We start from the raw sequence: 16,942 nt of genomic DNA, 5'->3' as shown, positions 1-16,942 counted from the left end.
ATAGTTCTGGGCAGAAAGAACTTTATAGCTAAAGAAAGGAAAGGGAGTATACCACTGCAAAAGTGCTGCTGGGTAATGGACAACTGTGAGATTATGGCCAAAGTTTAGGCTACTTCTTCCTTGCCACCACTTGAAGTCCCACGTCAAAATGGGGGCAGAGTTCTCATTCATTAAAGAAAGGGAGGTGGCAAGTTTCACCCCCTCTTTCTCCTAAAATACATAAAGGTGCTAGGAAAAAAAAGAGTCCCCCAGAAATCCAAGGGAAAAGGTACACACCATATATCCAAGCATGGCTATAACTAAAGCTGTTCAGGGCAGAGCTAAGAGTTTTATAAAAACTATGCAGCACAGAAGGCTCCATGGAAAGCAATGGTAAACATCTTCTATCTATTTAACAATACTTTCTATGCCAAATAGAACTTTAAGGAGATTTAAAACACAAGGACCACCAGTTCTAGAGTGTTTGAGCTTTTAGACTGCTCCTAAAGGGAACAGAGACTGTTAGGGGAGGAGAGAGACCGTTATTCATTTATCTTCAAACTCTTTCAGTGTTGTGGAGAGCATTATGAATACACATTTAATGTTTCCTTAACAACGAATTTGAAGGGATAATGAAACATAAATAAGAAAAATCTAGGACATTTACAAACTATCTCCTGAAAGGAAGAACGTGTTCTGAAGGCTGGTCAAGAGTGCAAAGGGTCTTAGTCAGGTATTTAAATATGGTGACTTCCCTTGCGAATATAGTGGAACACTAGATCTTCCATGAAGACTTAACAACAATACAAATTAATTTATGATATAACTTTTCATGCTAGGCTCTCTCTCATAGTCTGTTTGTTAGGGTGGCAGAATCTATGTGAAACTAGGAAGCTTTCAGTCAGTATAAAAAGCATGCTCTATCTCCGAAGACAAACTATATCAGTCTTTAGAGTAGGTAAAAAGAGTTTACCCTAATTAAAATGTACAGTGAAAGCTGTCTATATGAAAAAATTTGGAAAAACAAAGTTTTTCCATACCATCTCCCTTTTAGGTAGAAAGAAGACAAACTTACCATTTCTACTTTTTAGATTAAAGAAACTAGGATTCTAAAAAGCTCAACTTTTTAGAGTGTTACTGAATACCCAGTTTAGTAAGAGCACCAAACAGGTCTTATCTGGTTTTAGGGAGATATATCCCCAAGCTTGATGACATCCTCCACTGTCATTTCCAATATTAGTATAATATGTGGGTGGCCTCTTCAATACTAGAATTCATTTCACTTGGGTTACTTCAGTCCAGGAAAGACTATAGTATAATGGAAAAGAAAAATGATAAAAAGGAAAAACATTATGCTTTGATATTACTATAACCTTCCAATCCAGTCAGTAAAAAAGGGTAAGGTATGTAACTAACATCGTATCATTTCTATAGGAAATTACTGAAAAATGACATGCCTAGAAATCTGAATAGGCACTACATATCTCTGTAAAGAAATGAGTATCATGGAAGTTTTTCAGAGGCAAGGAAACAGACAGCCAGGACAGCGGTAGAAGGGAGCCTTTTTAAGATTTTACCTTTTTATACTTTTAGAATTTTGAACTATGACTATATTAAGTATTCAGTAAGTTAAAATCACATTTAAAAATGAAAAAAAATTATAAAAGATGAAATGACAAAGACTAAAACAGAACAAATGATACTAATTTTCCCAAACAAAAGAAACTTAAGTTTTGTGCATTTTATTTAACAAATTTAGGCCATAAACTTAAATCTTCTATACATGATATGAATGTATTGCAGAGGAAACGTGAAGTAAATACTAAACAGGAAATGTTTTTCTGTGGCTTCTTCATAAAACCTTGTTATCTTCTCCTTTTAACATTAGGATTGTATCTGTAAAGAAAGAAACTGAGTCAAATGATATCTAGATAAATGATAGTGTTCCTTTCACAAGTTAAAAGGCTTTCAAAATATAGACACGCTTTGGCAAACAGAATGAGAATGCCAGTCTTATCCCTAGGATCAAATATTAAGCAAAGACATTTTTTACTGTTGCTTATCTTTTTGATGTTGCTTTGATGACTATTTGGTAAAAGTAAAACATCATCAAAAATCCTGTGAAAGCCTTACAGTAATTAATGAAAACAACAGTTTAAAAATTAATACATGTTTTTATACTTCCTCCAGACTAGCTGCAAACAGATCTCTCCACTCCCACATTAAATTCTACCATTTGCCCAAAAGAGCATAATGAACCTAAAATATAATTATAAGTCTTCTATAGCAACTGAACAAATGTAGTTGGGCATCTGACTATACTTATGAAAAATCAGCACTATTTGTCAACATTTTCATCAATGATTCATATATTCAATAATGAAATTAAAAATCAAATTGGCTATAAAACAGACTCAAAATTACAGTATTTCTTGGGAAAATGTTATTCCACCCTAGCCAGTATCTACCTACAATATTGTATTTTATGCATATTTGAGAGCTAATTATTATGAAGTTTGTTGGGCCTGCAAGAATGCTGAAAATGTTAAATCTGAATTAAATTATTATTACCCATTATAACTCCTCTAACCCTCTCAGAAAAACCTGCTTTGAAACTCTAATCCAGCTTCTTATTTTCATGTCTGGTATTTTACTTATCTTATTTCAAACTCCATTCATTCATAATTCTTTCTACTCAGGGCTGAAAATCTCACAAATATATTACTCAAATTCACCCAGCTCAGGAACCTTCATTGTCTAAATGCCCCAAGGTGGTGGTGGTTTGGTTGCTAAGTTGTGTCTGACTCTTGCAACCCCATGGTCTGCAGCCCACCAGGCTCCACCGTGCATGGCATTTCCCAGCAAGAATACTGGAGTGGGTTGCCATTTCCTTTTCCAGGGGATCTTCTAGACCCAGGGATCAAACTGCATCTCCTGCACCAGCAGGTGGATTGTCTACCACTGAGCCACCAGGGAAGCCCAAATGCCCATAATTTAAACATCTTGTGACACAGTACAGGTGAATTAAGCCCAAGCCTTTATCCAGTAGTAAACAGGTGCTCAAGTAGTTAAAAAAAAATTAAAAACAAGACAAAATATTACTTAGGTGAAGGTACCAAGTGTCTAATTTTAAGGAAAGGGGTCAAAACATTTAAACTCTATCAACAGAACTAAGTGTTGTATACAAAAATGCACAAGAAAGCTGAAATTAAACTTTACCTAAAGAGGTCATCAGCAAGAGAGTCTTCTTTGGCATGCTGATTTTGAACCTGTCAAAATTAACATAATTTCAAAGATTTGCTCAATGATGAATATACCGTTAATGAAACTGCCATGCTGGTTGACTGCAGAGGTTAACAGCTGCCTGTTGCTCTGGCTAAGCCATGAGAAAATCACCATGGGAAAAGAATAAAAGCAAAATATAGCAATACAGCATAACCCAAATAAAAGTACATTGGGTTGATTCATTGGGGTTGTCATACCCTGCTAAACTAAAGAAAAACAGCGTGGACCTTGGAATTCCAGATCAGCCCAAGTTCAGAACGCTGCTTGTGCACACACCAAGATGTTTTCCCAAGGCATATGTGGGTCTATGACCTCCAGTTAGGTGACAGCCCTTGTACAAAATAACAAAGGTAGTTTAAAGTAATTAATAAAATGGGAGACATGACTGGGGACACAGGAGGCTAACTTCATGCAGCACAACAGATTCTTTCTGTTGCCAAGACACGAAATAAACGTGATGGGGCTCCAAGGAACAGGACTCTTGATCCAAGAGGTCTTGAGTCCCCTGCTCCTATCTTTAAAACTTTCATTCTGTCTCTAGTTTCTTTTTCTCCAACTGTGCGTCGACCACGTTCGACCCTTACATGCTGCGCCAGCTGCAGCAGCTGACCACATCCTGGAGGTTGCCAGTTCTCACCCACGGAACCAATCTGTTCCATTTTCCCTTTGTGCCAAGATTACTGCAGAAGTCTCCTAATCAAATTTCTCCAGCCAATCTCCTCTCAAAGGCAACCAGCACATATACTGCTAGTTTGTTAAGTTTTTAAACATTTTTTTCCAGCAAAACCCTTTTACTAAATGAAATGTCAATGTTTTGAGATCATACCACTGACAGAAGCCTGAGAGGGTAGTATTTACCCTGCCTTCAACCGGAGCAGCTCTTCAGTTAAAGAGGCTCTCCTCACAGTCCCAAGTCAGGCCTCAGAAACTGCTACTGAATTAACTCATCCACAAAATAATTTTACACATAAACTCACCAAACTCCTAAAGCACCTTTGAGACTTGGGACCAGAAATACCCTGAGCTGCATGCACCCTTCCTCAAGTCCAGCTGTGATCTTATCATGTGCCACTCAAAACCTTTCAATGACTTCCCCAACCTACCAAAGAAAACACACACTCTTGAGTCTGACGACCCCTAAATGGGAAAGGTTCTTCATGACCTCGCTCCATTCTACTTTCTCAATCACTTCTCACCCTCTTCTTCATGAACCCTATAAAGCCAGATAAACTGAATCACACAAAGACAAAACACCACACACACCTCCCAACAAACATACTAGCCTCTCTCTGCTTTTGTTCATGTTTCTTCCTCTATCTAGAAATTACTTCCTTTTCCTCCTCTTTCCAAAGCTGACCATCTTTCAAGGTGCATTTGCTCAATAATTATTTACTGCCTCCTATGTGTCAAGGAACATGTTCTTCACCTCTTTAACAATGGCTTTCTGAGTCTCTTCATTTAAAAATAAGTCTGACACTGCCATGATTGAAATGCATAACCAACAGGAACCTACTGTACCATGCATGGCACTGTGCTCAGTGTGCTGTGGCAGCCTGGACGGGAGGGGACGGATACACGCATGTGAAGGGACTCGGGCCTGAGCCCCTTCACAATTTACCTGAAACTGTCACAACACTGTTAACCAGCTATACCCCAATACAAAATAAATAACTTAAAAACATAATAAAAACAAGTCTGATATGAAGAACTCCCACAAAACTTTACCCAATTTGTACCTCTTATAATTATTTGTATCACGTCTCCACTAAAGAAGTGTAAGTTCACTGAATGCAGATAGTTTGTTTACTATAAATAATTTACATTTATATATTTCTAGATACTATCTTAAAACTGTTTCTAAGAAAAACTCACTTAATCTTCATATAACTTCATCACTATTTTACACTATTATCCCAATTTTAACCAATAAGGAACAGAGACTCAGGTTAAGAAAAATCAGAAAACTGTCATATGGAAGAACTGGGATTGACCAGGTCTACTTGAATAAGAGCACCAGCTTATACTCGCAGGATTCAAACTTACCAGAATGATTTCCTATTTATAAAATGAAATGTCAAAATGAAATTATATCTTTTTACATTGTCTAATAAGTAGAGCAGAACACAAATGGAAGACACAAATAGATGGAGAAATATACCATGCTCTTGAATTGTAAAAATCTATATTGTGAAAATGAGTACACCTGAATACCAAATTGAGTATTACCCAAAGTAATTACCCATTCAATGCAATCCCTATCAAACAACCAACAGTATTTTTCACAGAACTAGAACAAATAATTTCACAATTTGTATGGAAACACAAAAGACTCTGGATAGCCAAAGCAATCTTGAGGAAGAAGAACAGAACAAGAGCAATCAACTGTCCTGACTTCAGACTATACTACAAAGCTACAGTCATCAAGACAGTATAGTATTAGCACAAAGACAGAAATATAGATTACTGGAACAAAACAAAAAGTCCAGAGATAAATCCACAAACCTATGGACACCTTATCTTTGACAAAGGAGGCAAAAATAAACAATAGAGAAAAGACAGTCTCTTCAACAAGTGGTGATGGGAAAACTGGTGAACTACGTAAAAGAATGAAACTAGAACACTTTCTAACAGCATACACAAAAATAAACTCAAATGGATTAAAGACCTAAGTGTAAGACCAGAAACCATGCAGAATACTCTTTGACATAAATCACAGCAACATCCTCTATGACCCACCTCCTAGAGTAATGAAATAAAAATAAAAATAAGCAAATGGGACCTACTTAAAAGCTTTTGCACAATGAAGAAAACTATAAGCAAAGTGAAAAGACAGCCCTCAGAAAAGGAGAAAATAATAGCAAAAGAAACAACTGACAAAGAATTAATCTCCAAAATGTACAAAGCAACTCATACAGCTCAATACCAGAAAAACAACCTAATCAAAAAGTGGGCAAAAGACCTAAACAGCTATTTCTCCAAAGAGGACATACAGATGGCTAATAAACACATGAAAAGATGCTCAATATCACTCATTATTAGAGAAATGAAAATCTAAACTACAATGAGGTATCATCTCACACTGGTCAGAATGCCCATCATCCAAAGGTCTACAAACAATAAATGCTGGAGAGGGTGTGGAGAAAAGGGAATCATTTTACACTGTTGGTGGGAATGCAAACTGATACAGCCACTATGGAGAAGTGTGGAGATTCCTTAAAAAACTGAATAGAAATGCCATACAATCCAGCAATCCCACTGCTGGGCATATACCCAATGGAAACCAGAATTGAAAGAGACACATGTACCCAAATGTTCATTGCTGTACTATTTACAATAATTAGGAGATGGAACTAGATGTCCACTGACAGATGAATGGATAAGGAAGTTGTGGTACATACACACAATGGAATATTACTCAGCTATAAAAAGGAATGCATTTGAGTCAGTTCTAATGAGATGGATGACTCTGGAACCTATTATAGAGTGAAGTAAGTCAGAAAGAGAAAGACAAATACTGCATATTAACTCCTAGATATGGAATTTAGAATATCCTACATGCAGAGCAGCAAAGGAGACACAGAGGTAAAGAACACTATTGGACTCAGTGGGAGAAGGCAAGGGTGGGATGATGTGAAAGAAGAGCATTGAAACATGTACATTACCATATGTAAAGAGATGACCAGTGCAAGTTCCATGCATGAAGCAGGGAACCCAGAGTCAGTGCTCTGGGACAACCTAGAGGGATAGGGTGGGAAGGGAGGTGGGAGGGGCTTTATGATGCAGGTGACACATGTATACCTATGGCCGATTCATGTTGATGTATTGCAAAAACCATCATAATATTGTAATGTAATTATCATCTAATTAAAATAAGTTAATTAAAAAAGAAAAATCAGCTTTATCTTGTATATCTCAGTAAAATTATTAAGTAAAATAGTGTTAAGAAACAGAAATAAATGGCATTCCTATTACTGGCATTTTTCAGTGGCTTGGGAGAACTACATATCACAGTCTTTCAAAATCCAAATCAGGTTGGGTAGAATTCAAAGAATTATTATGTTAAATGCACAGAATGAAAATATCCTATATTCAAAGAGAGTATGGGAACTAAGTGATTGTGAAAACGAAGACTGGTCTGCAGTAAAAGAAGAAAAAGAAGGACTTAAAAAAACAAAAGGCAGGGAACACAGAAGAGTAGCTAGAGCAAGCACAGGGAAATGAGACATCAAGACAGTAGCACATGTGTACAGGAGCTGTAGCAGAACAAAGTCAATTCTATTATCTTAGAGAGCAAACTCTACTTAGAGCACCTGAAATTGCTCTAGAACAAAGAGGAGATTTGGTAGAATAAATCTAGAACACAGTCTCTCTACTAATGCTAATGAAATAAAAGAAACAAGTCAGCAGCTGCACCATCATTCTCTCAGCTTCACCCCATACAAGAACAAATAACACTCACCAGTTATAAACTAATCAAGATGTAGCAATGGCACCCCACTCCAGTACTCTTGCCTCGAAAATCCCATGGGTGGAGGAGCCTGGTAGGCTGCAGTCCATGGGGTCGCTAAGAGTCGGACACAACTGAGCGACTTCCCTTTCACTTTTCACTTTCATGCGTTGGAGAAGGAAATGGCAACCCACTCCAGTGTTCTTGCCTGGAGAATCCCAGGGATGGGGGAGCCTGGTGGGCTGCCGTCTATGGGGTCGCACGGAGTCGGACACGACTGAAGCAACTTAGCAGCAGCAGCAGCAGCAGCAGCAAGATGTGGACTTCAAAAACGTGGCTGTGCAAAGAACCCAAAGACTAATGCAACTGATTCCTAATGCTCCTCCAACTCATTAAAAGGTGCTACAGAACTGTCTAAACCTGAGAATTCTTACTAATACTACAAATTTGGGAAAGAGCAGTCTGAGCAGGAAAGAGAAAACAACTCCTGGTGGAATGCTGGGAGGGGCTAATGGCACAGGGAGGTGAGTCAGTGAGACTGGCACTAACCAAAGACACAGGCTCCAGGCACCCCTAACAGATCAGGCAAGTAACCAGAAACTCCAGGTTATTCTCTTCTGGGAGGAGAGACACTCCCTGATACACGTTTAATTCCATTCCCAGGAAGAGCAGCACACAGCTTTACCTGACCACCCCACCACCCCACATCAATTCAGTGTTTTCAGGCCACAACAAGTAGATGGGCCATGCTACGTGCCTTTGACTGAATACGCTGCCATACTGACAAGTATGGATGCACTAGGGTAGGAGTGATTTTCTGCCTCAAACTGCTTCCTTTTGAAATAATTTTATTTATTTATTCTGGCTGTGCTGGATCTTCACTGCTACACAGGCTTTTCTCTAGTTGCAGCAAGTGGGGGCTTCTCTACTTGCCGTGCACGGGCTTCTCACCGAGGCGGCTTCTCCCATTGTGGAGCATGGGCTCTAGGGTGTGGGCTCAGGAGTTGCGGCTCCGAGGCTCCAGAGCACGGGCTCAGTACTTGTGGCTCAGCAGCTTAGCTGCTTGGCAGCATGTGGGATCTTCCCACATCAGGGATCAAACCCATGTCTCCTGCACTGGCAGGTGAATTCTCTACCACTGAGCCACCAGGGAAGCCCCAAACTGGTTTTAGAGTGTAATCCCTGCATAAGACGTCACACGCCGTGTCACACAGCAAGCAATATCTGGACAGGTCTTTTAATAGTGGTAAAATTAAAGAAAACAGCAAAGCCACTCCACATCCAGATTGGGGGAAAAAAAGACTAGAACAGAACATGCCAAAGACAGTTAAAGAACCTGGTTTGCAAGAAATAATAAGCCATAAATAAAAGATACATAAAATTAATAAGAACGTGAAAGCAACAAAATAACAAAAAAGTTAAATGATAGGAAAAACACAATGAGATGAAATGGGAATGAATGTTAAGTAAACAAACTGAAACTATAATGACACCATTTCAGAATTAAGAAATGAGAAATAGCTGACATGGTTTCCACTATTATAAATGTTGTATTAAGTAGTATCTTCTGTAATTCTCACAAAAAGCCTATGAAATGGAGGTACTATTTTTGTTCCCATTCTGCATAGAAGGAGACAGAGGAATAATAAAATAATAATAATGTTTAAATGCGTAATTAGGATTTTAATTATTTCTAATTAGGTATAATGAAGTCAAGATCACATAACAGCTAGTGAGGAGTAGAACAGATACAACTGAAATTTTAATTTCTGATATAGTTAAAGAGCTTAGAGAAAACAACAATGAATGTAGAATAATGGATGTGAAGCAGAAAGATGATTTAATAAAGGAGAGTAATGTCTTAAGTGTAGCAATCCCAATAAATATAAAAATATCTTTAAGGAGGTAACAGAAAAGTTCCTTGAAATAAACAAGAATTGTATCTACAAATCAAAATCACATACTGTGTTGCAGGAAAAAAGAAGGAAGAATGATCAATACTGAGATATATTCTGATTGTTACTGACTTTCAGACCTGAGAAGGAATATGGTAGACATGCAAGTCATCTAAAAAGGGGGAAAAGGGCCCTGGCATGAGGTAGGGGTGTGGAAATACAAATGCCCACAATGGGCATACACACCGAGGAAACCAGAATTGAAAGAGACACGTGCACCCCAATGTTCATCACTGTTTACAATAGTCAGGACATGGAAGCAACCTAGATGTCCATCAGCAGATGAATGGATAAGAAAGCTGTGGTACATATACACAATGGAGTATTACTCAGCCATTAAAAAGAATACATTTGAATCAGTTCTAATGAGGTGGATGAAACTGGAGCCTATTATACAGAGTGAAGTAAGCCAGAAAGAAAAACACCAAGACAGTATACTAACGCATATATATGAAATTTAGAAAGATGGTAATGATAATCCTGTATGTGAGACAGCAAAAGAGACACAGATGTATAGACAGTCTTTTGGACTCTGTGGGAGAGGGCGAGGGTGGGATGATTTTGGAGAATGGCACTGAAACATGTATATTATCATATGTGAATCGAATCGCCAGTCCAGGTTCGATGCATGATACAGGATGCTCAGGGCTGGTGCACTGAGATGACCCAGAGGAATGGGATGGGGAGGGAGGTGGGAGGGGGTTCCAGGATGGGGAACACATGTATGCATGTGGCAGATTCATGTCAATGTATGGCAAAACCAATACAATATTGTGAAGTAATTAGCCTCTAATTAAAATAAATAAACTTATATTAAAAAAAAAAAGAATATACATTAGGGACTCACAACACCCAGAAAGTAAAGGAAGCATATTTTTGTATTCTCTGAGTTCTCATTAGAGTTTATAAACACATGCAGCTGATTATCTGTAAAACAGTGAGTTTTTGGAAACCACATCCTAACATGGAGAGCTGTATAGCTGTTCATATTTTCCCAAAAGAGCAATTTTATAACTGAGGTTTGGGTTCCTGGGGTGTAGGCAGCAAATTAGTTGCACATATGATCAGTAAATTTAGAAGTCCCTTAGAGAAGTGTTAGGGAAAGGTGCAAATTAATCTTAATGGTCTGTAACTCAGGAATTTTTCTGAATGAATAACCTTAGGTCACTTATCTTAAGTTTGGTTTTTAAGAAGAATTTGCTCTAAGGAAATCATAAGGGATCAAATAATCAAACAAGTTACTGAGTCTGGGTTCCTACTAACCTCCATTTCCTGCCTCAACCACTCTTCTAATTCTGTATTCTTTCGAGCATGATGAGCTATTAGATCTGATCCTCCAATGATGTGTGGAAGTTTTCCTGCTCCAGGAAATGTGACCTGTAAAACAGTAAACCTTGTTAAATGCACTAAAAAATTAAGACAATCATATTTTTAAAGACAAAAAACCTTCAAAACACAAAGACTGCAAATCACATATAAGTACTAAACATATTTATATCCCATAAATGAAAATGAGTGAAAGAGGGAGGAAACAGTTATTTCATTGATTTGAGTATATACAGAAAAATTCAGACGAATCCTTTCATTAGAGGCAATCCTGTTAAAACTTCTTTTAGTATAAAAATTTAATTTCTTTTAGTCTCAAAAAATTTCCTTGGCCAAGGATATTAGTATTTTTAAGGGTTTTAAATTTTTCCAAACTATTTTCCAGAAGTTTGTACTACTTTATACTTTTACCACTCCTGTGCCAGCAGTGAATATTATATTGCTTTTTATGTGGTTAACCTCATTAATTAAAAAATTTAGTATGTCTTTTGCATTTTAATTTAATGAGATTGTGTAATATGATATTGAATGCAAATGCACCTGTGCTATTCATGTGGGGTGGAAAATAAGTGGGAGATATTTCCCATTGTCCACTCTAAGTAGAAGAGATTCTTCCTGTTAAATGGCGTTCAGAACACTTTAATAATATTATAATACTCTAAATGGCTCTAAAGTCATAGGCAGAAAACTAATGTTAATAGTAGCTCACATTTGAGAGGAAAAAGCTACAACACCCTGTAGTCACAGCAAAAATCATATAGATCATGTTCTAGAGAAAAGCAGTCTTTCACAGAAATCACTTTTGAAAAAATTACTATATTCCGATCAAATGCATAAGCAAAACCTAGCAGGTCAATAGTAGCATGGAGTAAGAAACAAACACCCTAGAATAGACAACAAAAAGAATACAGATAGGATGAGAAATATTCTTTCAGCACTCCATGCTTTCATTGCTGAGGACACAGGATTGATTCTTAGTTGGATACTAAGATCCTGTAACTTGCATTGAGCAACCAAAAGATGACCAAAACAAGAAAGAAAGAAAAAGAACTAGGAGGAACCTAGCCAAAAGCCTGCTGTATAAGGTAGAAAAGAAATGGGTAAACAGCATCCTTTAAAGAACTCAACCTTAATAAAGTTGTATATATTAATTTAAGTGGCAGGGTATGTACTTACTAGAGTAACTTTTAACTGTTTTAAGCAGAAGAAATAGCATCAGTTTTCAACATAAAACGCTTTTATTACTATTTAGTATATTTCTAAAAACATTTCAAACACTGCACTCTTGTTGCATTTTAAAGGAATATATACCTTTTTGAATTTCTTGAAATTCTTTAGTTCACCATAATCATTATTCACACTGGATGCATTTCTGGAGGTGGAATTACAAACCACAAGGGATCGAAATTCAGTCAGTAACACTTTCTTTGGAAGCATCTCATCACCATCCTGAGGTTCACCATTGTTCTTAAACAGTGTTAAGATGGATAAAATAAGAAGGAAAAGAAAAATTACTTGTCACTTAAAGAACCTTTAGAAAAAAGTTCAAATATCTGAAAAAACAGTAAAATTAAAAAAAGGTTTATTTCTAACATCTGAACTTTGTACTTGAAATCAAATCTTATCTATTTCAAAACCAGAAAATTACTCAAGTAGTATTTCTGACTCTAACTTCAGAAACATTTATAACATACTCATGTATGACAAAAGTCTAAAAAGCCATAAAGTATTTGAAATTTAATAGCATCTTCTAGTAAAAATCATCCCAATAAATAATTTATCTTCCTGTATATATTTTCTTGGCAAGAAACAGTTTGCTTCTTTTCATTAAAACCATACATTGAGATTATTATATAATCCATTCTATAAGTTATCTGTACTATACTTAAGTTTTCTTGATTTTCAATAATGTATGTTTTTTATTAGTTTGGACACCTCAAAAAACTCAACCACTAATTCTGGGCACACCACCTCATTAACTGAAAGCCACTTTTTAAATTCCAGATTAACAGTTATTTAATCAGTGTGAAGATTCCTTTTTGTTGCTGAAAGAGACTCTTTATATCATTTACTATTAACTAAGTACCTACATATACACATTCTTATACCTGCCCAAGGCTGACCATCTTAGTTTTTTAAACTGCTTAACTATATATCCATTTGCAAGCTGCTAACAGGACTATAAGACAGTCAGGGAGAGATGAAAAAACAGAAAAATCAAAAGAAAAGGCTCATGTGACAATGACAAAATGTAATCAGGAACTCTAATAAAATAACAATAGCCTAATATTTTTGTAGTTTGTTCTAGAGTTTACAAATATTTCATATCCATTACTCTATTTTATATAAACAACAATGCTATTGTAGAAATATCAAGTGTTTTTATAAACAAAAGACCTGAAGTTCGTAAATGTGAAAATGACCTATTAAAGGTCTCTTATCTATGGAGTAGAGGGCAGAGAATTACACTCAGGCTTTCTCCACACTCTTTTTGCTATACCATGTTTATAATATGATCTGTCCATTTCCAGAGGAACTATAATTATGAAATAGACCAAAATTATAGAAACAGAATCAGTTTTAATCCTAAGAATGAAGACTCGTAAAAAAATCAATGAAATGACAGTCAATATAAGTCAAATCTTTATAAAATTAAAAAATTCCTCACAGATAGTTCTTTAGTTGACCAGAGTGATTCTTTCTTGAGCTCACACTTCTTCTCAATTTCATTTTCTTGCTAAAGAAATAAAAAATATTGTTCATAAGAGTTACAAGATGGAACCTTTCTGAAAACCTTAGAGATTATCCATGTTCTTGATCTACGGTTTTCAAGTATCTTTCCTAGAGAAACTATGAGATGAGAATAGAAATATATTTAGAAAAAGACTGGAGGATGAGTTATAAGAGTAAAGAACTGGAAGCAATCTAAGTTCATATAAGTTATATAAAGAGTATAATATGAGAAATGATCATAATATAAAGGAATTACAGTGGCTATAAAACTGCATTAGCATTTGAGTCCAATTTGAAAAATAAGATTTAAAAAAGAAAATGCCAAAATATTAACTGTGGTTATCTACAGAAGATAGGATCATCAACAAATTATTAATTTTTATTTTTCATATTTCTACATGATTGTGTATTACTTTTATAGTTAAAAATTTTTAAGGAAGTCTATCTAAATTTATTTAGAATTGAATGTTAAATACCCTTAATCCAGGAAGAGTTATTTTAATTGTTCAAGGTATTTATCTATAAAAAAATGGAGACTGCCTTGCATAAAATCATACTATCCTTCATATTCATATATCCAGTTCATGTACTAGATAAAAGTACATTACACAGATTGCTTTCTAATACTTTCAATAACAACTATAATCCCTTTGGATACAATAGGGGGGCATATCATTTTACATCAAATTTTCAATGATTCAGTAATAAAAATGCAGAAAAATGTTAATAATAAGTTGGAAAGAAAAAGCAAAATGTACTCTAAACTTGCTTAGAGACTAAAGAAATTAATGTTATTTATCAGTAGTAAGATTAAAAATGTCTATGCCAATGCTACCACATACCCTTTAATTGAGTATTTTCACATACATCACCCACTGTAAGTTGTTACCACAATCACATTTTAACCCTCTACCTTTTTTTCCCCATTCTGTCTTACTCCCTCAAACTTGCTCATCCCCTTGAGCAAGTTTTTATTTCCTATCTCAGAGAATCACACTATAAAACTATACCCAGAGCCTTGGACTGTAAGCTTGGGAATTTTCCAATACTTTTTCCTCTATCCTCATTTCTCTTATTAAGTCAATCACCACGTCCTAGAGACTCTACCTCCTAAAGTTCTATCAAACTTATCTTCTCAGACTGCCTTTCATGTTAGCATGCCCAATGTCTAGAATGAATGACATTCTGAGAAAGCTGACAAATGGGAAAGTGGAAAGAATAGGGTGAACCAAGGATTTCTGTCCCAGTTGTCACAACCTAGATAAGCCAGCTTGGCAAGTTACATAACTCCTACGTCAGTTTCCAAATCTGTTCAGTGTGTACAGTACTACCTCAGTGTACGTTGCTGTAGACAGTATGATGGTATCCAGTAAATGACAAGGTATAATTGCCGGGCTCTCAAAGATGCTACAGGCTTCACTGCTGGCTCAGACAGTAAAGAATCCACCTGCAATGTGGGAGACCTAGGTTTGATCCCTGGGTTGGGAAGGTCCCCTGGAGGAGGAGGGCGTGGCAACCCACTCCAGTATTCTTGCCTGAAGAATCCCCATGGACAGAGAAGCCTTGTGGGCTACAGTCTATGGTGTCACAAAGAGTCAGACACGACTGAGTGATTAAGCATACAAAAAGAGAAGAGGAAACCTTAATTCAAAACAGAAGGGTATAAAACAGGTGAAGAAGAGATTTCTGTAGACAGTGGGTGCTGTTAGGAGGTATGTTAACAAGGATGTGGAGTCATGTTGGCATTTTATGAAGACTGGAGAATTGAAAGCAAAGCCAAGATTGGCACAGCTGTCATTCACATAAGGATAAACCCCTAACAGGGGTATCTAGCCAATAGCTTTCTATTTTAGCTTACAGGAAATCTTACAGACACGCTAGAATCCATATTTAATCCCCAAACAGAAAAATGATCGTTCTAATATCAATGTATTTTAGAAAACATCCTTCTGATATACAGCTAAGGAATCCAATGCCACAGAGAAGTATCATAATTTTGCCTTCTTGAGCTTCCCTGGTGGCTCGGTGGTGAAGAACCTCCCTGCAATGCAGGAGATGTGGCAGGAGCTGCAGGTTCAACTCCTGGGTTGGGAAGAGCCCCTGGAGAAAAAAATGGCAGTCCATTCCAGTATTCTCGCCTGGATTTCCTTTTTCAAAAAAGTTTTTAAAAATTATCTTATATTGAAAGCAAAAATACTTTTGTTAACAAGGTTCTTACTAAAAAACTGTAAATATAGTGATTTAACTTTAGTAGAAGCATGTCACAATCAAGTTGCTACTCACTCTCCAAAAGTATGCGACAACATATTTATGTTGTACCATGTTTTTATTCTGGAGAAGGCAATGGCACCCCACTCCAGTACTCTTGCCTGGAATATCCCATGGATGGAGAAGCCTGGAAGGCTGCAGTCCATGGGGTCGCTAAGAGTCAGATACGACTGAGTGACTTCACTTTCACTTTTCACTTTCATGCACTGGAGAAGGAAATGGCAACCCACTCCAGTGTTCTTGCCTGGAGAATCCCAGGGACGGTGGAGCCTGGTGGGCTACCGTCTATGGGGTCGCACACAGTCAGACACAACTGAAGTGACTTAGCAGATGTTTTTATTCAGAATGTCATGAATTCTTGAAAAAAAAAAAAGACAAAGGAAATTATGCTGTAGAATCATACAGCAAAATAAAGTAATTACGTTCCCTGGTATCATTATACAGCATATAAACCTTGGCATTAAATGAAAGGTCTTTCCAGGTCCAAAAAATACTGTTTAATGGTTCTCATACCACTGGAGGGTATATGGTGCTCACTTCTTGTCTCTCCCACTCTGGGCCCTAATGCCCAGTTCCTTGGGTGACATGAGCCCTGGGAGAATGTGTGGTCAAAGCAGGTCATAGGAATTAATTAGCAGACAGGATTGACCAAAGTATTCTGTGAGTACAACTACAACTCTGTCAGACAGAGCTGTGGTACTGCTGAGTGGTGGACCCATCTGCAAAATAATTTAAGAAAAAGAAAAAAAAAGCCCATTAAAGAAGATATGAACTATGTAAAAGGACAAGAAGACTAGAAAAAAAAAATCAGGAAAAACTAGACATAAATATAGGAGGATAGGGTCCCACAAGGCAAAGGCATTCCCAAAGGCATGCCCAAAGTAACGTAAATAGGGCCTGACTTTCTAAAGATTGTAGTATTAAGTACTAGCCTGAACACAGATTCTTG

The 16,942-nt window shown here is 36.7% G+C and overlaps 1 protein-coding gene across 2 annotated transcripts in view; it reads right to left on the bottom strand.

The window, feature by feature from the left end:
• Positions 1-1,705: 1,705 nt before the first annotated feature.
• Positions 1,706-16,942, bottom strand: part of NBN (nibrin) — a 55,365-nt gene continuing 40,128 nt past the window's right edge. For both annotated transcript variants that reach the window (XM_004011849.4, XM_012184160.3), the window contains exons 12-16: positions 13,661-13,729; positions 12,304-12,459; positions 10,930-11,043; positions 3,199-3,248; positions 1,706-1,875 (exon numbers count right to left, since the gene is read on the bottom strand). In XM_004011849.4, the coding sequence (XP_004011898.2) occupies positions 1,845-1,875; positions 3,199-3,248; positions 10,930-11,043; positions 12,304-12,459; positions 13,661-13,729 (420 nt within the window). In that variant the 3' untranslated portion in view covers positions 1,706-1,844. The remainder of the gene's footprint in view (positions 1,876-3,198; positions 3,249-10,929; positions 11,044-12,303; positions 12,460-13,660; positions 13,730-16,942) is intronic.

The sequence above is a fragment of the Ovis aries genome, chromosome 9 (assembly GCF_016772045.2).
Source record: "Ovis aries strain OAR_USU_Benz2616 breed Rambouillet chromosome 9, ARS-UI_Ramb_v3.0, whole genome shotgun sequence".
In the NCBI taxonomy this organism is placed as follows: domain Eukaryota; kingdom Metazoa; phylum Chordata; class Mammalia; order Artiodactyla; family Bovidae; genus Ovis; species Ovis aries.
This window is presented reverse-complemented; position numbering and strand designations above follow the sequence as displayed.